The 19,530-nt window shown below is 34.8% G+C and overlaps 2 protein-coding genes across 2 annotated transcripts; both read right to left on the reverse strand.

Annotated features, from left to right (window-relative positions):
• Positions 1-1,067: 1,067 nt before the first annotated feature.
• dhdh.2 (dihydrodiol dehydrogenase, tandem duplicate 2) lies at positions 1,068-8,845 on the reverse strand. The gene is given in 8 exon segments (XM_058750556.1): positions 1,068-1,288; positions 2,255-2,405; positions 3,896-4,020; positions 4,799-4,978; positions 4,981-5,050; positions 6,265-6,428; positions 7,243-7,354; positions 8,712-8,845. Coding segments are annotated over 8 exon segments (1,002 nt in total). The 5' UTR covers positions 8,802-8,845; the 3' UTR covers positions 1,068-1,178.
• A 926-nt stretch (positions 8,846-9,771) lies between these two features.
• dhdh.1 (dihydrodiol dehydrogenase, tandem duplicate 1) lies at positions 9,772-16,899 on the reverse strand. Its single transcript, XM_058751741.1, has 7 exons — positions 16,742-16,899; positions 14,265-14,376; positions 14,027-14,190; positions 12,425-12,677; positions 11,516-11,640; positions 10,107-10,257; positions 9,772-10,023 (listed from the first exon to the last, which is right to left on the reverse strand). Exons 1-7 carry the CDS (start codon positions 16,829-16,831, stop codon positions 9,914-9,916), a joined length of 1,005 nt encoding a protein of 334 aa, XP_058607724.1. The 5' UTR covers positions 16,832-16,899; the 3' UTR covers positions 9,772-9,913.
• Between the last annotated feature and the right edge of the window lie 2,631 nt (positions 16,900-19,530).

The raw sequence follows: 19,530 nt of genomic DNA on the forward strand, positions 1-19,530 counted from the left end.
GCAGCTCAATTACTGGCACTGCTTTCCTGATGAATACTGTCTTTGTGTTCCTGCTCAAGGTCACTTACATAAGAGCATCTGAACAACAAGTGAGCCTTATCAGTTAAGTTCATTAATACAGGCGTCAGCACAACATCAGGTGACAAACTGACTCAATGCAGCTCAAAGATTATCACAAAAATATTCTTTAAAATGCATTAACCCATTTAATCCCAAATTTTTCTCAGACATGAAAATATCAAAATGATGTGTCATTAGTAACCCCTTGAAATAATCAATAATTAATTATTGATATTTAAGCGGAAAAGTGTGTTTTATGGTTGGTCACAACTGTGATCAGTGAGATAATGTGTGAACTGAACTATGTGTGAATTATTTCTGTAGTCATCAAAATTCTTATATCTCAGCCCAGTTATTAACCCATTTTAAACTGTTTCATCACATTCTATGGTTACTATTATACATAAAATAAAACCTTATACAACACTGAATATAAGATATAAGATAAAAAGCAAAAATAGTTATCCCAGCGATCACTATTGTGACCATCAACATGTGTAATCATTCTATGTCCACACTCAACAAAACTAAATAAGTATTAATATATGAATTCACAGTTGACACCTTAAAGATAATGTGTACCTAAAATCTTTGTCATATCTTTAACATACTTTACTAGCCTTTCGTCTTGGAGCTTTGATGCAGCCATTATCATCTTCTCAAGGTGCAAACAACTGCTTTGATCATGTAACGATTTTCATTAAACATGTGCCACTGCACATATTTAATTGAGACCCTTTATTTTTTTCCATATTTACAGAAAATGCACTAAAAGACCAATCAGTAATATTTTTAGAGCTTTATAAATGAAAACTTTACAGTCACTATTGTGACGTGTGGGATTAAATGCATTAATATCACCATCAGCTGCAACCATATTACAAAATATGTAGTAAAACTTTACCTAAAAAAGGAGGTGGTTTATTATAGAGAAATCGGACTGAATCATCAAATTTCATATGCAGATGAGATGAGTGGAAACAGAAACACTCATGATGTCAACAGAATAAAAATTGTGATTTTATTTTGTGGTTGAATCAATACAAAAGAGCAGCTGTAAGAGCACCAGAAACCTTTATTAACCTATTGTAAAGGTGATGATATGAGCAGCTGAAAGCTCATTGGCTGTCCTGGCTGTAGACCACGCCCACCTGCCGCCGGGCTTCATCCATGATCTCAGCCAGCAGCGCAGAGTCTGCGTGAGACATGCGCGAGCTCTCCTTCAGACCTGCACCACATTACACACCAGAAACCACCAGATCACAGGAAGGTCAAGCTGATCATTTCACAAAAGTGCCACCTTGTGGTTAATGCTTAAATAACAGCCCTGCACCAAAAAATCCTGGGGCCTAGTTCCAATCTGGATCAGAATGATCAGGATTTGGAAATCCCATGTCTTGCTATCCAGGATCAGGTAACCTATCTTCATTTTGTGCCGGTTTTTCAAAGCAAAATTGGATTGGATGACCCTGATCTAGATGCGCACTTTTTCAGATTTCCAAATCTGGATTACTAGTGCTCTACGGAACCCCTAAAGGGACATGCTTTAAAAAAAAAAAGAAAAAAAAAAGGCCAATATTTTGCATTCTGCATTTACACAAATAACTACTTCTGACTGGTCCATCTCTAATGATTGTGCCAATGTAGTTTACAATCAGTGATTAAAAAAATCCCACTTTACATTTTTTTCCTTTTTTCAAAAGTATCCCAGTCTTACTAAAACATTTTGAACAAGATCCGATCAGATCACTTTTGAACAACTGGCCCCTGCTGATTTGCAAAAAAGGCCTAATATATGGAGGTTTGTTTTGCCAAAATAGACTGATTTTTTTTTTTAAATCTCACAATTTGGACTTTATTCAGAATACATAAACTCAGAATTACAACATATACAGTCAAAATTGCAAGATATTAACTCACAATTCTGAAAAAAGTCAAAATAGTGAGATATAAAATTGCAATCGAGAGAACACAAATCAGAATCGTGAGATGATAAAACATTAGTGCCTTGCATTTTATGCCAATTATAATATTATGCAAATACATATAATTATATATATATATATGTATGTATCTGCTTAAATGCACATTTCAAAATAAGAAAAGCAGAAAAATGTCAGAAGTGGTTTGGTTTTAGAGACAAAAAGAAATATTAAAAATGTATGATTTGTGTGCTGATTGTATAGTTGTGTACCGTTGAGTAAGCAGCGGCGGACCTCCTCGGCCTCGTAACACATGCCGGTGCTGTTGATGAAGTTCAGCGGCAGAGACGGCTCCGGCACCGGATACTGAGTCTCCACACCGTTCACCACCAGAGACGTCGGGCACCACATGTGAGCCGGAACCTGACCAACAGAACAACCCCAAACATTCACCAGCGGCTTTCTCTGAAAACTCTAGAACAACCTTAAAATTCCTGTGGTTTGGGTCAACAAGAGTCCATTTTCGAAATTGAGATTTATACATCATCTGAAAGCCGAATAAAGAATCTTTCCATTGATGTATGGTTTGTTAGGATAGGACAATATTTGTCTGAGATACAACTATTTGAAAATCTGGAATCTGAGGGTGCAAAAAAATCTAAATATTGAGAAAATCACCTTTAAAGTTGTTCAAATGAAGTTCTTAGCAATGCATATTACTAATCAAAAATTAAGTTTTGATATATTTATGGTAGGAAATTTACAAAATATTTTCATGGAACATGATCTTTACTTAATATCCTAATGATTTTTGGCATAAAAGAAAAATGTATAATTTTGACCCATACAATGTATTGTTGGCTATTGCTACAAATATACCTGTGCTGCTTATGACTGCTTTTGTGCTGCAGGGTCACATATGCTTTAGATTTTTAAAATCCTTTAAATGTTATATTCTGACCTGTGAAGAACAGAGATGCATTTTATATATCTATTAAAAAAAAAGATCTGATGCATTTAAAGACATAGTTTATCAAATTAATATTTCAATTATTACATATTATTAAATAAAAATAAAATTAACATTAAATACATTCGCTTATTAAAATGAACATATTTTAAGTCTTTTTAGTCATTGTATTAAATTATGTTATTCATTTTTTCCATCATTTCCATATCAAATCATTTTTATTCTAATCGGTGTTATTCTGACCCGTGACGCACATTGAGATTCATTCTATGTAGGTGCTATAATTTTTTTTTTTTTTAATTATAATTATTACATTTTCTGATGGCTTGCATCAGATACAATATCAATAAATCTATATGGCTAATTTACTGATGCATTTAACTACATATATATTTTTAAGTTAGTTATTAAAATTAATATTTAAATTATTATATATTAAAAAAATGCTATCATTAAATCCATTTGCTTATTCAGGTTATTGTATTTTAAGTCACTTTAGTCATTGTATTAAATTATTTTAATCATTCTTTCTATCATTTCCTAGTCAAATTATTATTCTTTTTTTTAAAAATCATTTTTAAAATATTTTCAATGTCGTTAACACATTGAGACACATTTTAAGTATAAAAAGTACTATACAAATATAAAATTCAGAACTGCATCAGATACAAAGTCACTTTGAATAAAAGCATCTGCCAAATGAATAAATAATCTGAATCATCATCATGAGTTGTTTGGGTACATGTGATTTAGTTTCAGCAGTACAACAATAATTTAACTTTAAAAGCTGTATTAGTGAGCAGTTACAGTAATATATGATCAAATATTTAGATTGCATGAGCTGAGAATTCAAACAGAGCAGAGCTGTTAGTGCTTTAACCCCGTTTAATAAACACAGACGCAGACGCAGACGCAGCACTGACATGAGTGTGTTTCATCAAACCTTGATGGTGCCTTTGGTCCCGACGATCACGGCTTCGTTTGGAAGCTCGGCGGTGATTGTGCAGGTGCAGACGGCCAATCGCTGTCCAGAGAACTTCAGCGTGACCACCATCGCTTCATCTACACCTGTCAATATTACAATAAAAGCTCTCAAACTGGGGAATAAAGATGATTTAGTTTCTGATTTGAGAGAAAAGAGAAATTTGAGTGTGATTATATGAAATCAAATGTATACAGAAGCTGATTCACATTGATGATGAATAAGACGAGCTCCAAGCTTTTGGAGACCTTTAAGTTGATATTTAAAATATTACATAATATTAAATAAAAATATCCAAATGAAATACATTTGATTATTAAAACGAATGCATTTTAAGTCTCTTTAGTCAGTGTATTCAGTTTTTAATATTATTATTTTTTAATATTATTTTTAATGCCTTAAATGTTGTTATTCTGACCTGTGAAGCATATTCGGCTGCATTTTATGTATGAACGGTATTATATTAAAAAGTATTATTATTATTATTGAAATGTCACGTTATACAAATTTAAAAATGATTATTATTGTTATTATTATTAAAGATACAGTCAAACCAAAAATTGTTCAGACAGCAGATATAATTTTTGATATTTTTTTAATAGTGGGTGCAGGAAACTATAGTTCATTTATGTGAGGAGAGCAAAATAAAGTAAACTGTGACATATTACACCCAAAAATACTTCATACAGTGGACTAGCAGTAAAATTGATAAACCAAAAATTTGATTTGACACTTTGACCTGATCATGTTTTGTTACATACCTTTCTATCAAAGTTATCTGACATGATCAAGATGAATTTGTTCTCTCACACAAACACAGTAGATCAGTCTGTATGTCTGTGTGTGTGCGAGTGGGTTCAGTACCAGTGTCCAGACAGACTCCGGTTGCTTGTATGGTCTCCGGTTTCTCTCCGTTGAAGGCCATGAGCACAAACTGTACGCAGTAGATGCCGATGTCGAGCAGCGCTCCTCCTCCCAGCTCTTTCTGAACGGTGCGAGGTACATGTGTGAGAGGAACGCCGAAATCCGCTCGCACCACCTTCACTCGCCCACCTCGCCCCGCGACAGCAGACGACCGATCTCCAGCGACACCGGGAAGAAACGCGTCCAGACGGCCTGCAGAACAAACACAGGAGCATCAGACTGATGTACAATACAAAAGATGTTCAGAAATTTACATAAGTAACCATTGATGTATGGTTTGTTGTGATCGGACAATATTTGGCTGAGATACAACTATTTGAAAATCTGGAATCTGAGGGTGCAAAAAAATCTAAATATTGAGAAAATCACCTTTAAAGTTGTTCAAATGAAGTTCTTAGCAATGCATATTACTGATCAAAAATGAAGTTTTGATATATTTACGGTAGGAAATTTAAAATATAAAAGGAACATGATCTTAATATCCTAATGATTTTTGGCATAAAATAAAAATGGATAATTTTGACCCATACAATGTATTGTTGGCTATTGCTACAAATATACCTGTGCTGCTTATGACTGCTTCTGTGCAGCAGGGTCACATATAATATATTATGATTGTGAGTGTAGTACTGATTTTGGATTTAGGACTGATTGACTGATTAGAAAACTATTTTATTTCAGATAGTTGCCAAGGCCAACATTTTCATTTAGTTTAACTTGGTGTACTAGGATAACTAAAATGAAAACTGAAATAAAATGAATAAAAACTATATATGCATAATAAAAATGCCAAAACAGAATTATTAAAATGTTAACTAAAATTAAAATGAAAACAGAAAATACAAACATAAAAACAAATTCAAAGGTATAGTTCAAAAGTCTCTTTTGCTCACCAAGGCTGCATTTTGATATTAAAATATACATTAAAAACAGTGAAATATTATTATAATTTAAAACAGCTGTTTTCTATGTGAATACGTGTTAAACTGTAATTTATTTCTGTGATGCGCAGCTGTATTTTCAGCATCATTACTGCAGTCTTCAGTGTCACATGATCTTCAGAAATCATTCTAATATGCTGATTTGCTGCTCAAGAAACATTTCTGATTATTATCAATGTTGAAAACAGATGTGCTGCACAATATTTTTAAGGAAACCATGATGCATTTTATTTTTCAGGATTCACAGATGAACAGAAAGTTGAAATAGAAATCTATTGTAACTTTATACACTCCTTTTCAAAGGTTTGGGGGGGGGGTTTTCTTTCTTTTTTTGAAAGAAATGAATACTTCTATTCAGAAAGGTTATGTTAAATTGATAAAAAGTGACAGAAAAGACTTGCATTGTTACAAATTCGGATAAAGTAATGCATGACTGTTTGTAATTTGAAGAAAGCGTCTGCTGACCTCCATGAGGAAGACGTTGTTCTTCTTGGCCGAGGCGATCAGCTCCTGGACCTCCTTCAGGTTCATGGCCAGCGGTTTCTCACAGAGAACATTCTTCTTAGCGTTCATGAAGAGAACGCCCACCGACAGATGATGAGGGTGGATGTTGCCCACGTACACCACGTCTGAAACACAACCAGCCACACATCCGCTCCGCTTTCATCAATGATTATCCTCATTCCCTGCAGGTCATGATTTTGTAGTTCGCTCACCCCTGGGATCTCAGAATTAACCGTGAGAAGAGAACTCCAAGAAAAGAGGAAAATACTGAGATACAAAGTTGCAATTACATTTTTTATTTTTGCATTCCTTGGTGTAAACAGGCTTCCATCATTTTCTTACAGGATTCCATAATAAAACAAAAAAGATCTCCAATAGGACTCTTATGATTATAAATAGGATAAAATGTTTCAGTAGGATTTGAAAATAGAAAGAAAAAGAAAATAGAAAACTCCTAAAACATTTTTTTCCTCAGAATTATGAAATATAAACACACTTTTTTTCTCACAATTCCAGGTTTACATCTGGCAGTTTTTTGTTTATATCTCAGAATTCTATATTTTTTCTCACAATTCTATGTTTATATCTCAGATATGGGTTGTTGTTTACCCCCTGCCATGGAATAAAAAAATAAATAAAAGTTTTTAAATTTTTTAAATAAATATTTTAATTTCACAATTGCAAGAAAAAAGTAAGAATTGTGAGATAAGAGTCACAATTGCCTTTTTTTATTCATTTGTTCCATACATTTTAGTAAATCGAGCAGGTTCTTGGAAAATTCTTGACTCTTTAAGAAATTATGATGAATTCAAATTATGAAATTATGAATTTTGATGCTGGAAATTCCAATAGGAATCTGAGATTGGTTTGAGCAGCTGACAGGGGAAGAGATGGAGGGAGTTTGATGGACACTGTTCTGAGATCAGTACGCAGTCTCACCGATCTCCGGATCTTTGGCCAGTTCTTCATAGCTTCCATAGGAGCGCGGGATGCTGTGCTTCTGCGCAAACTCCTGAGCGTGCTTCAGCTCACGAGCCGCCACCGCCAACACCTGGCATGCGCTCAGAAATTCATTGCAATCAGTCACAGTTACTGAGAAAAAATGTGTAATTAAATTACAGTTACTTAGGAACAAATTAACATGTACAGAGGGGGATGCATCTGAATTCCACACAAACACAGATTTAACTGACTTCTTACATAGATTGCAGGTGCTAAAGTCTGATTTTGTGGTGGATGTGCTTTAAATTAAATTATTGCAATCTTAATTCAAGAGATGAAGGATTTTGTAAGTCTGACAGCAATCAGTGTTGATCAGTTTACTGTAAGGTTAACCCTGCCTGCTTTACATGATTCAAAATGTGACCCTGGAGCACAAAACCAGTCTTAAGTCGCTGGGGTATATTTGTAGCAATAGCCAAAAATACATTGCATGGGTCAAAATTATAGATTTTTCTTTTATGCCAAAAATCATTAGGATATTAAGTAAAGATCATATTCCATGAAGATATTTTGTAAATTTCCTACTGTAAATATATCAAAACTTCATTTTTGATTAGTAATATGCACTGCTAAGAATTCATTTAGACAACTTTAAAGGCGATTTTCTCAATATTTTGATTTTTTGACACACTCAGATTCCAGATTTTCAAATAGTTGTATCTCCACCAAATATTATCCGATCCTAACAAACCATACATCAATGGAAAGATTATTTATTCAGATTTCAGATGATGTATAAATCTCAATTTCGAAAAATTTATGCTTAAGACTGGTTTTGTGGTCCAGGATCACAAATGATTTGTTGAAAACATTAGAAATTTAGAAAAGTCACCAAAAAGTAATCAAATGTAATCAGTTACATTACTTTAATAAAGTAACTGAAATATTTACACAACTCATTACATTTTAAACAGGGCAACTTGTAATCTGTAAACTTACATTTCCAAAGTAACCTTCCCAACACTGCTCATAAAATATAATTTCATCCTTCTTAAAATAGTAGTAATAATAATACCAGATTTTATGTTTCATGTAAATTTGTTTATTCTTGTTGCGCGTAATTAAATGTTGTATTATATGTAACAATGTTTTTGTTTTCTTTACGTAATCGCAGTGCAGTACCGATGTTGGCCAGATCACAGTGGCGTCGCTGTTTCCCCGCTGCACAGTAAAACTTCCTGATTCAGTTGTGCGGTTTATTTACATTCATCAGATCATATAAATGTTTGTGTAACGCATGTTATTTAGAGTGAGAATCAGTGCCTGTCAGGTGTGTGTGTGTGTGTGTGTCATCGGGATTAGCTCGCGTTCATCCAGCGCGCATGTGTGTATCTCTTCCTCCTGCAGTCTGACAGTAAGCTGAAGTTTCTCATGTAAGGTTAAGCATGTGTGTTTCTGCGCTTTACCTGGTGATTTTCTGCTGGGAGAGTCTTCAGTGCCACTGTAAAGTCATGACTGATTTTCCCAGCGCTGCAGATTCCCCACCTGATCGCCATGATGGCGTGTGTGTGTGTGTGTGTGTGTGTGTGTCGCTGTAAGAACCAGCAGATGGCGACAAACACTAGCCTGCTCTGTGCAGTATATACTCTATTCTGCCTACTACTATTTTTGTTGTAAGTGAAAGTGAAACACTGCACAGTACATAATATACAACAATCAATGTTTCAAACAGTATTATGCAACACTGTTGCCTGTGCTGGAAAATATATATATATATAATATATATATATTTTAAGTGATTTAAAATGTCCATTGGTTCTGAAGAGTAGCAAAACCCAAGTAATTATACTTAAAAAAAAAATTTTTTAAATCCTGTATTTAAAATGTAGCCATAAAACTATTAAAATTAAAAAAACAAAAAGAAAAAAAAAAAAAGGTAGTAAAATTGGTTCTGAAGAGTAGCAAAACACAGATAACTAAACATATGAATTTGTTTTTGTTTGTTTTTAAAGAAAGCTTTAATCCTGTACAAGAAATGTAGGCATAAATGATAATCAATGAATACATGAATAAATTTATTTATTTTAATTTTATTTTTTTCTCAAAAAAAAAAAGTTATTTATAATGTCCATTGGCTCTAAAATATGGAAGCCCATTTCTGCCACTGAATAACATTTTTTTTAAAAGGCAATTGTGACTTTTTATTTCACAATTCGGATTTTTCACAATTTAGATTTACATTGTATATGTCTCAATAACTTCACAGCCTTTCAGTGCTCAGCTCAGGTCAAATATCACCTGACAGGCATTTAAAAGAAGAAAATCATGGTTCATGCAGTGATGTAAAACTGAAGGCTATTAAATGAAAAATCATTTGCACCTTGAATGCATCTGCCAAATGCATAAATAAAAATAAGTCAAGCGCGTTGTATTGTGGTCTACAATATTTGAAACACTCTATAATCTATAAATCAGCATCGCTCTTGACTATCATAGTGAATTGATGAAGAGATTCCACACATTCCGCTGTTTGTGTCACTTTTATTGCATACAATTTGTCTCCACTACTACACACAAATGACTTTTTATTACATAAATGTTCAAGCATGACTGTTTCTTTTTCCTGAGTAGCACCATCCAGTCAGGTCAATCAAGGAATAGAGGCCAGTCATTGGCTGTCCTGCTCGTAAACCACGCCCACCTGCCTGCGGGCCTCATCCATGATCTCAATGAGCAGCTCCGAGTCTGCGAGTGACATCTTGATGCTCTCCTTCAGTCCTGTGAGAAAGATCACATAAACATCATCCTGACGCAGAGCTCATGCTCATTTCATCATGACGGCAGGTTTAACGGAGCGTCACCTTTCAGCAGACAGCGCCTCACTTCCTCCGCCTCGTATCTCAGGCCGGTGCTGTTGTGGAAGTTCAGAGGCAGGCCGGGTTCAGGAAGAGGAAACTCCGTCCTTTTCCCGTTCACCTCCAGAACGGTTGGGCAGTGCATGGGATGCGCCACCTACAACACAGAGACGAGAACTGATCAAAAACTGCATCATTCAGCATAAAATGGCATTAGCATGACAAAACTTACTAGTGACCATATCAACAAATTGTGCCAAAATTCTGAATATTATACAGTATATATATATATATATATTAGTAAGGGAGAAAAAAAAATATTTATGAAACAAGACCACAAATTTGTATCAGACATGTGTGGAATTAATTGGTGAAAAAAAGTGGATTCACACAAACCTAAAATAAAAGTAATAAAATTAAAAATACAATAAAGTATTTTAAAAATGCAACTTATTTCAGCTAGTTTCCAAATTTCTCATTTTCATTTGGTTTAACCTGATGCACTGAAATGGCTAAAACTAAAACGAATAAAATCTATATAGACTTAAAAAAAAAAAAAGACAATTATTAAAACTTTAACTGTAATTAAAATGAAAACAGAAAATATGATCTAATTCAAAATATTAATTTAAAAAAATCAATGATACTAAAATAAGAGTTAGGTTGTGCCCTGTAGTTTTGTTTTTGTATATGTGTCCCTGCAGCACAAAAGCAGTCATAAGCAGCACAGGTATATTTGTAGCAATAGCCAACAATACATTGTATGGATCAAAATTATACATTTTTCTTTTATGCCAAAAATCATTAGGATATTAAGATCATGTTCCATGAAGATATTTTGTAAATTTCTTACCGTAAATGTATAAAAACTTCATTTTTGATTAGTAATATGCATTGCTAAGAACTTCATTTGAACAACTTTAAAGGTGATTTTCTCAATATTTAGATTTTTTTGCACCCTCAGATTCCAGATTTTCAAATAGTTGTATCTCAGACAAATATTGTCCGATCCTAACAAACCATACATCAATGGAAAGATTATTTATTCAGCTTTCAGATGATGTATAAATCTCAATTTCGGAAAAATTGACACTTAAGACTGGTTTTGTGCTCCAGGGTCACATTTGTATATTACTAATATACATATATTAATTATATTATATACTTGTAAATATATTTATCATACTTACATTTAGTATTTAACATGTCCCCCTGTTTGAAAAGGCAACACAGGCCTACACATCTGTTTAAATAACTTTACTGAGTGGCAAGAACATATTTTAGCACAAAATTTATTTCTATTAGAAACACATTGACAAGAACAGAATGAAAAATGAATGACTCGCTCGTGGTGAGGATCAGAGAGTTTTTCAGTTCGGTCGTGATGTGTAAGTGTGCAGTAATGCGTCACTCACTCGGATCATTCCTTTGCTTCCGCAGATGGTGGCGTCGTTTGGAAGATCACAGGCGATGGTGCAAACACACACAGCCATCCTGTTCCCCGAGAACTTCAGGACCACCACCATCGACTCGTCAACTCCTGAGAAAAGAGAACGTTCTTAACATTCCCAGTCATTTATTCAGGGTTTCTGCAGGTTTTATGAAGGTAAATGTAAGACTTTTTAAGAACAAGTAAAGAAAACAGAAGGAATAAATTGAACACCGTTTGTTAATATGATCTCTAAATGTCAATGTTTTATTTTAGCAATGCTTCAGAGTTTGAAAATACAACTTCTTTTACATTCATTTCACACAGACACACACAAAAAGCTCAAATATCTTGAATAAGCACTAAAATATGGAAATAACTCTTACTGTAGCTTCTGATCATCACACTGCACAAATGTCTAAAGACTCTTAAATTAAGATACATTTACTTGAGAAGCAAAAATACATAAAATGAAGTGAGTTTATGATTAAAACAAGTGCAAATATCTGCCAGTGGGCTCAGAAACATCAACTTACTTCAAAGGGAAAACAAGTTTTTATTACCCATTGATAGATATTTATTCTCTTTTTTATTTTTATTTTTTATATCATAAACTCACTTCATTTTGTTTCTCAGAAACCAAGACTTGATTTTAAGGTTGCCTATACTGTATATTTGTACTGAGGAAGATCTTTTTTGCAGTGCATGCAACATTTAATGCATGACTTTATGAATTCAAGACTTTCTGCTCTGAGTAGTTAAGGTCTTTTTAAAGGTTTTTCTTGGTTATGTGAACGTTAGAGAAAACAACATTCAATTTGATCAGTTTGCAAGCTTTGCACAAAGCGCAAGAATAAGGATGTGTATTTTACAAGCAGACGATCAGATGCTGTACCTGAGGGCAGCAGGACTGCTGTGGCGTGGATGGATTGTGGTCTTTCCCCCTTGAACACCATCAGAGCGAACTGCAGGCAGTAGATGCCGATGTCCATCAGCGCTCCTCCGCCCTGCTCCTTCTGTGTGGTGCGCTCGCGGTCCAGCAGAGGAAGACCAAAATACACCTTCACCATCTTCACCTGCCCCACGGCGCTCTCCGAGAGCAGCCTGCCGACCTCAGCGTACACGGGAAAACACCGGGACCAGACCGCCTGAGACAGAGAAAACAATGCTTCGTTTCAGCTGTCGTGAGAGCCCTCACTCTGTTCTTTTGAAGATGTGTGGTACAAAAAAAAAAAAAGGTACTAACATGTACTGTATCATTTAGGGGCAAATAAGGTACAAAGATGTACCTTTTAGTATTTGTACTGTCAAAATCTATTTCAGTCAGTTGAATACATCTATAAGTATAACCAAATATCTAAATTAGAGAGTCACAAAGAGCCTGTCAACGTAATTAGGTAAAATATAAATAAATTAAAAAAATTATCTTCTTTTTTTTTGCATCAAGAAAATTAAGTGATCATTAAGCTTTGTTGTTGTTGTTGTTTTGCATGGTGAAATTATAAACACATTTCCCTTATATTTCCTTTACTGGAATGTAATTAGTGTGTGTGTGTGGGGGGGGGGGGATTATATGAATTGTAATGCATTTACAAATAGCAGTAGAAAATCATTAGATTTTGCCTTGTTGTAAAGCATTAGATTAATGCTGATTTTAATAAAAATATTTTGTTTTCATAATAATAATTTAATGAGAATCATGATTACAAATAATGAGAATTCACAAAAGTAAATCAATAAGTTAATCAGAATGAAAATAATTTCACAAGTACTGAAATATATATATATATATATATATATAAATGTTTGTGTATATATATATATATATATATATATATGTATTTTATATATATATATATATATATATATATATTGGTTTAAAATAGGTATTATTTGCTTACATCTTTCACAAAAATATATTTTCTATTATTATTTCAGAATGTGGGAGAAATGTACATAGTTCTCATAAAATATATATACATACATATATTTTTATGAGAACTATATACATTTCTCCCACATTCTGAAATAATAAATAATAATAAAATCTATATTTTTGTGAAAGATGTAAGCAAATAAACCTATTTTAAACCATTATATATATATATATATAAAATTACACAAATTATAATTTATTATTTTTGTAATTATTTTTTATTACTTGTGTGGTGAAATATAACCAGGACATGTTTTCATGATTCCATCAATACGGATCTGATGATGCTCCACATTACTGGGCAGAATTAATCACAGATTCATTCATGAGAGCAAAATGCTACTAAATTATCTGGAAATGAAAACTCACATTAGAAGAGACGGACGTCATTCTAATGATAATGACACAGACACCGTTTACTCTGTTTTGGAGTATGTCTTATCCAGGGACCTCAAAATGTAACACTTTCATGTCTTTGATGGAGAATTCAAATAGTTCTAATGCCTCTGTTGTTCTTTGTCAAGTCTGCATTAGTAGATCAGGTCTTTGTGCTGCGTTTACCTCCATGAGGAAGATGTTGTTCTCCCGGGCGGCCGAGACGAGCTGTTTGACCTCTCTGAGGTTCATGGCGAAGGGTTTCTCACACAGCACGTTCTTCCCAGCGTTGAGGAACAGCAGACCCACCTGCAGATGATGTGTGTGGAGAATACCGATGTACACCACATCTGACAGGAGACGCTCGTTAGTGATTCTGAGGGACCATCTGTTCAATTCTGTCCAGCTCTGTCTGTTTACTCACCAATATTTTGATCCTTCACCAGCTCCTGGTAGCTGCCGTATGCTTTTGGGATGCCATGAGTTTTTGCAAACTTCTCTGCACTTTCTAGGCTTCTTGCTGCAACTGCAGCTATCTACAAAACACACACAGACAGAAAAGTTAATAATTAAATCAGATTTTAAAAGCAGATGTTTGGTTCGATCTGCACTGTATTTTTACTTTATTTATTTATCCTTTATTTCACCAGGAATTATCCCATTGAGATATAAATCTCTTCTACCAGGGAGTCCTGGCCAAAATAGCAGCACAGAAAGTTTGACATAAACAGATTACACACACATTAAACCAGAAAAATAATAAAGAATAATTACGGGGCCATGCACTACAGAAGCAAGCATCAGATCAACTGCAGCAATGAGTAATTGAAGCCATTTTAAGATTATTGAAGTACAAATGGCTGAAAAATCATTTAAAACTACTAGTAATATGATTGAATGACTTTTCACTTTTGACCAATAGGTGGCACCGTTATCTAATCAATGTGTGTTCTGTGTGAGGTGACAATGTCACACACAAAGTTTGGTGTCAAAATGCCAAAGCATTGCAGAGATACAGCCTCAAGTGTCATTTTGGCATCATGCCTCAAATTCGTTGCTGTGGTATGTGAAAACATTGTCTATCAACACAAAATCCATAAATTTTTGTCAGCATGGTCTGAAGATGATATGATTCGATTGACGTAAGTTTGGCGTAAATATGTCAAAGTTTCGCTGAGATACAGCTTCAGATGCAGTTTGGCATCTTTCCAGCAAATTCGTTGATGCGCTAAAAGAAGACCGTTTTGTATATCGGCACGAAATCCATAACTTTTTGCCAGCATGGTCTAAAGATGATCCGAGTCAAATGTGGTGAAAATTGGACTAACGGTCTAGGAGGAGTTCGAAAAAGTAGGTTTTCAACATGAATCAAAATGGCGGACAGGACGTTCAGCCAATTATGGCAAAATTGGTATCGATGTTCTCGGCATGAACCAAGGAATCTATCAACACGAGTTTGATTACAATAGGCTAATGTAAGCAAAAGCATTTTTAGAAATTTCATTATAACTTTTGACCACAAGGCGGCCCTGTCCCCAAACTTTTTGAGCACCATCAGGGCATGGTGCCGAAGAAGCATACAAAGTTTCGTAACGATATGTCAATGCATTCATAAAATATAGCATTTTATGACAAAATTCAAAACGGCTTACATGGAAAAATTGGATATGGTTCGACTCGGCACGATGCACCGAATCTAAAGAGACCAGTTTTGTGATTTTTGGCCAAACCATTGAGAAGTTATAAGCAAAAATATCAATTTTTAATATCTCGTGACCACTAGGGGGCACAGCGCCGAAACACTGCAGGTAGCCTCGGGTCATGCTTGTTATAACACACACCAAGTTTGGTCTCAATACGCCAAACCGTTGCGGAGATATAGCCTCACATCCACTTTTGAGTGCTTTTCGTAGAATTCATTCATGCGCTGTTCGAGAACGGTTTGACTAATCAACTTGAATTCCATAACTTTTTGCCAGCATGGTCTGAAGATGATCTGGTTCAATTTTCGTTAAAATTGGACGAACCTTCTAGGTCTAGGACGAGTTCGAAAAAAAGTAGGTTTTATGAACAATTAAAAATAGCGAAAAAACTAAACCTTACGATTTTTCAACTCGGCATGAGCCAAGGATTCAGAGGAAAATTGAGTTTATTGAAATTTTGGACAAGTGGTGGCGCTAGAGAGTTTGAGTTAGAGACTCCAAATTTGCTGTGGTTAGTATTGACCCTGTCCTCCATCAGTGTGCCAAATTTTACAACTTTCCCGCAAGCGGTTCTATTGGCTGCCATAGACTCAATGGCGGAAGAAAGAAGAGTATTAAGAACGCCAACAATTACAATTAGGTGCCTAAGCACCTGCGGTGCTTGGCCCCTAATGATTACATAAACCATTGACATGTTTCTTCCAGGTCGGACTCCAAAAGGTTTGGAATTGCTTCTAATATCATAACACTCTGTATTTCATTCCATAACCTAGGACCATAGGAGGAAAAGGCAGTTTTGCCAAACTCAGAACATGCTCTAGGAACAGTCAAATGAAATTTAGAAGAATTTCTAGTCCTTCAAGTATAATACGATAAGAGATTACAAATATAAGTTGGCAATTTACCTAATAATGCTCCTTTGGTACAAGGAGGACCAACCAAACAATTTGTAAAAAGTGCAGTGATGGGAACGTGAAGATGCATTTGTCACAAATCGTATTGCAGCATGATATATACAATCCAGCTTCTTTAGTCAGGATAAGTTTGCATGCATATAAACCACATCATCGTGAAAAGAAAACAACTTCAGATAAAGATTCTCTTTTTTGCTTCAAAAGGAAAGCATTTCTTTATATGAAAGAGAAAACCCAATTTAGGTCTGAGCTTTTTTAAAAAGATTTTCAATACTGTACTGTACCTGGTGATCTTCAGGAGAAAGTGTCTTGAGAGCCACACAGAAGTCATGGCTGATGTTTCCAGCTCCACAGATTCCCCAGCGGGTTGCCATGTTCACTCTGACCTTCAGACTGTGCGCTGCTGGCTTTTATCTGCGGTCCAGGGTGCAGGTGAGGACGTCATGTGATCTGATAAAGTGTAACTTCAAAGCCAGAAACAGTTGTAAATGTCTTTATTGTCACAGTGTATTGATATGTTCATAATGACTCAACATAAATCAGATCCTTGTTAAAATGTGCCAGCTAATGATGATCAAGCAGGTTTGTGTTTATTCTTTTGTAAAGTATGTCAAGAAAACGTCGTGTCACTCCGGTGGAGACCTGCCAAATTCACATTTATGTAAGTCTTACTATCACAACAGGTAAAAAAAATTAATAATTCACATAGCAGTTTTACATTCAAAGTAGAGTGATGAAAATATCCTTAAAATCTCAACTGGATACATATGAAATCAAAAAAGGAAAAGGCTTAATATAATATGAATATAAGCATAATATGAATATAAAATGAAAAAAAATTGAAGGTTAAACTATATGTCCATTTATAAAGGAAAGTGTTGTTCCTTACACACACACACACACACACACACACACACACACACATGTTTGTTTTAGTGGTTTACGGGGACTCTCCATAGGCGTAATGGTTTTTATACTGTACTTACTGTATGTGCTATTGTCCTAATCCATTTTTAGATAAAAAAAAAAAAAAAACACCATTTAGTATGTTTTTTAAGCCTTTTGATTTACGGGGACATAGGCAGTGTCCTCATAAACCACCTTCAAATTGTAATACCTCTGTCATACCCATGTCATTATACAAATTTTGTCCCCGTAAACCACAAAAACCAGTACACACACACACAAACACACACACACATTTTTGCTTTCACTAGTTCACTGCACTGTGATAAAGCAATTCATAAACGTAATAATAATTGTAATTATTATTATAAAAATGAGCAAAATGATAGTGAATAAGCCTTTAGCATGTGCGTCAGTCAGTCACTAGGTGGCGCTGTGAAGCCATTATAAAATCAATTCAGTTTGTGAAGAAACTTCAACATCTGCTCAAATCTGATATGAATTAAGACACATCAAACACACGCGAAAAACAAAACATAGATCAAATTAAGCATTTTATGTTATATTAGCATGTTCGAATTAGTCTATGTTTCTATTTCCTTATTTGTACATTTGAGGCTCATGGGTAGCCTATTTAATAAAGTCAGGTAGGTTTAGGAACAGGTGTAGGGAGGGTTTTACTGCACCAACTAAAACTAACTAACCCTAACCCAATAAAACAACATCTATTTAATCATTTTAATAAATATGATCATTTACACTCAATGTGCTATACTGTTTTATACAATGCACTACAATTCTGAGGTGCAAATATCTAACACTTTTTGCACTAGGTAGCCTATAAATAGCATCTAACAACTATTTACACTTATTGCAAAGAAAATACTGCTACTTTCACTTTTTAATATCATACAGCACTGCAGTTTCCATTCTGAGCAGTCACTGTTTACCTGAAACTAAACGTGTGTGCTTGTTTCGAGTGTGTTCCTATACTCTGCTTATTATTCACAAAGATGTGTTTAACCCATAACACATAGGGTCAAATAGGATATAACCTCAGTTTACATTCATCTTTTAATTTCGGTGCACTTTCAGGATCACTGCACTGAGATGATTAGCTGGAAAGAACTTCTCACTCTTATAAAACACTTCAAAACAAGCCTTATGAAATGCTTTTGGTGTTTGGACACAATGTTCTTTCCACTGCTGGCTATTTGTGAGAATATAGCTGGACTGTGAAAGGAATAATTCACCCCAAAAAATCGGCTTTTGCTCTCCCTCATGAGTTATCTGAAGTACTTTTATGGTACATGCAGTGGGCGCTTGATGCTTTTTGTCTTTTTAGAAGCCTGACATGTTAATAACAACATAAAGATGAGTAAATGATGACAGGGTTTCTCGTGCATTTTTAGTTATTTAAAGCATTAAGGCTTAACAAAAACATAAACTATCAGAATTATATGATCATCAGAGAAAAGCCCTTTACAGTGGAATTCCATGAGACGAAATAGGCCTATGTATGAATTATTATGCAATGAAATGGCATTCAATAATCCTGATCTCAAAAAAACAACAACACTACAAGTAACAAAATGCACAAAGATGAAGCCACACGCTAATCTCTAAGCCAACAATCAATGAGAAGATTTGTCTATTTTTAAAAACAATCTGATTATTAAAGTTCTTAGATGTTTAAGCTGCTTTCTTGGGGCTGTGAAATGGATTTTGGGATGTGGACTGGACCACTCTCTGAATGACTAATTCTTAGTTATGCAATGCAGCAGATTGCTTGCTTGTTTGGCATTGAGTTATTTTGCAGATGACTTTATCTAAAGCAATTTCACAGCGCTTTTACTCCGTGCTCGGAGCTCCAGGGGCAGCTCTGCAGATCGGGAATGAGGCTTTGCGTGCTTTTTTTCTTCTTATTTTTAATCGCCCGTCAAGTAGAAACCCAACAGAGAGCGTTTATGTAAAGGAATGATAGAAAGCCCCCCGTCGCTTCTCGGTGCGGTCATTTCTCTGCTGAGGTGGTGTTTAATGGCTTGGAAATTAAAGTCAGTGCGACACACAACACTAGGAAGACAAAAGGATTCCAGTGCATTACAAACGACTCAGAGAAGGTGTGAGAAAGAACCTCGAGCTCCGATTGTTTTGGAATGTTTTCAGC

This window comes from Onychostoma macrolepis, chromosome 18 (assembly GCF_012432095.1).
Source record: "Onychostoma macrolepis isolate SWU-2019 chromosome 18, ASM1243209v1, whole genome shotgun sequence".
Lineage (NCBI taxonomy): Eukaryota > Metazoa > Chordata > Actinopteri > Cypriniformes > Cyprinidae > Onychostoma > Onychostoma macrolepis.

Excerpts from the sequence above, each read along its gene's own strand:
- dhdh.1 (XM_058751741.1), bottom strand. The coding sequence starts at position 16,831 with ATGGCAACCCGCTGGGGAATCTGTGGAGCTGGAAACATCAGCCATGAC. Across the intron at positions 14,377-16,741 it reads TTTCTCCTGAAGATCACCAG|ATAGCTGCAGTTGCAGCAAG; the intron begins GTACAGTACAGT and ends TGTGTTTTGTAG. Across the intron at positions 10,024-10,106 it reads GAGGCGCTGTCTGCTGAAAG|GACTGAAGGAGAGCATCAAG; the intron begins GTGACGCTCCGT and ends TCTTTCTCACAG.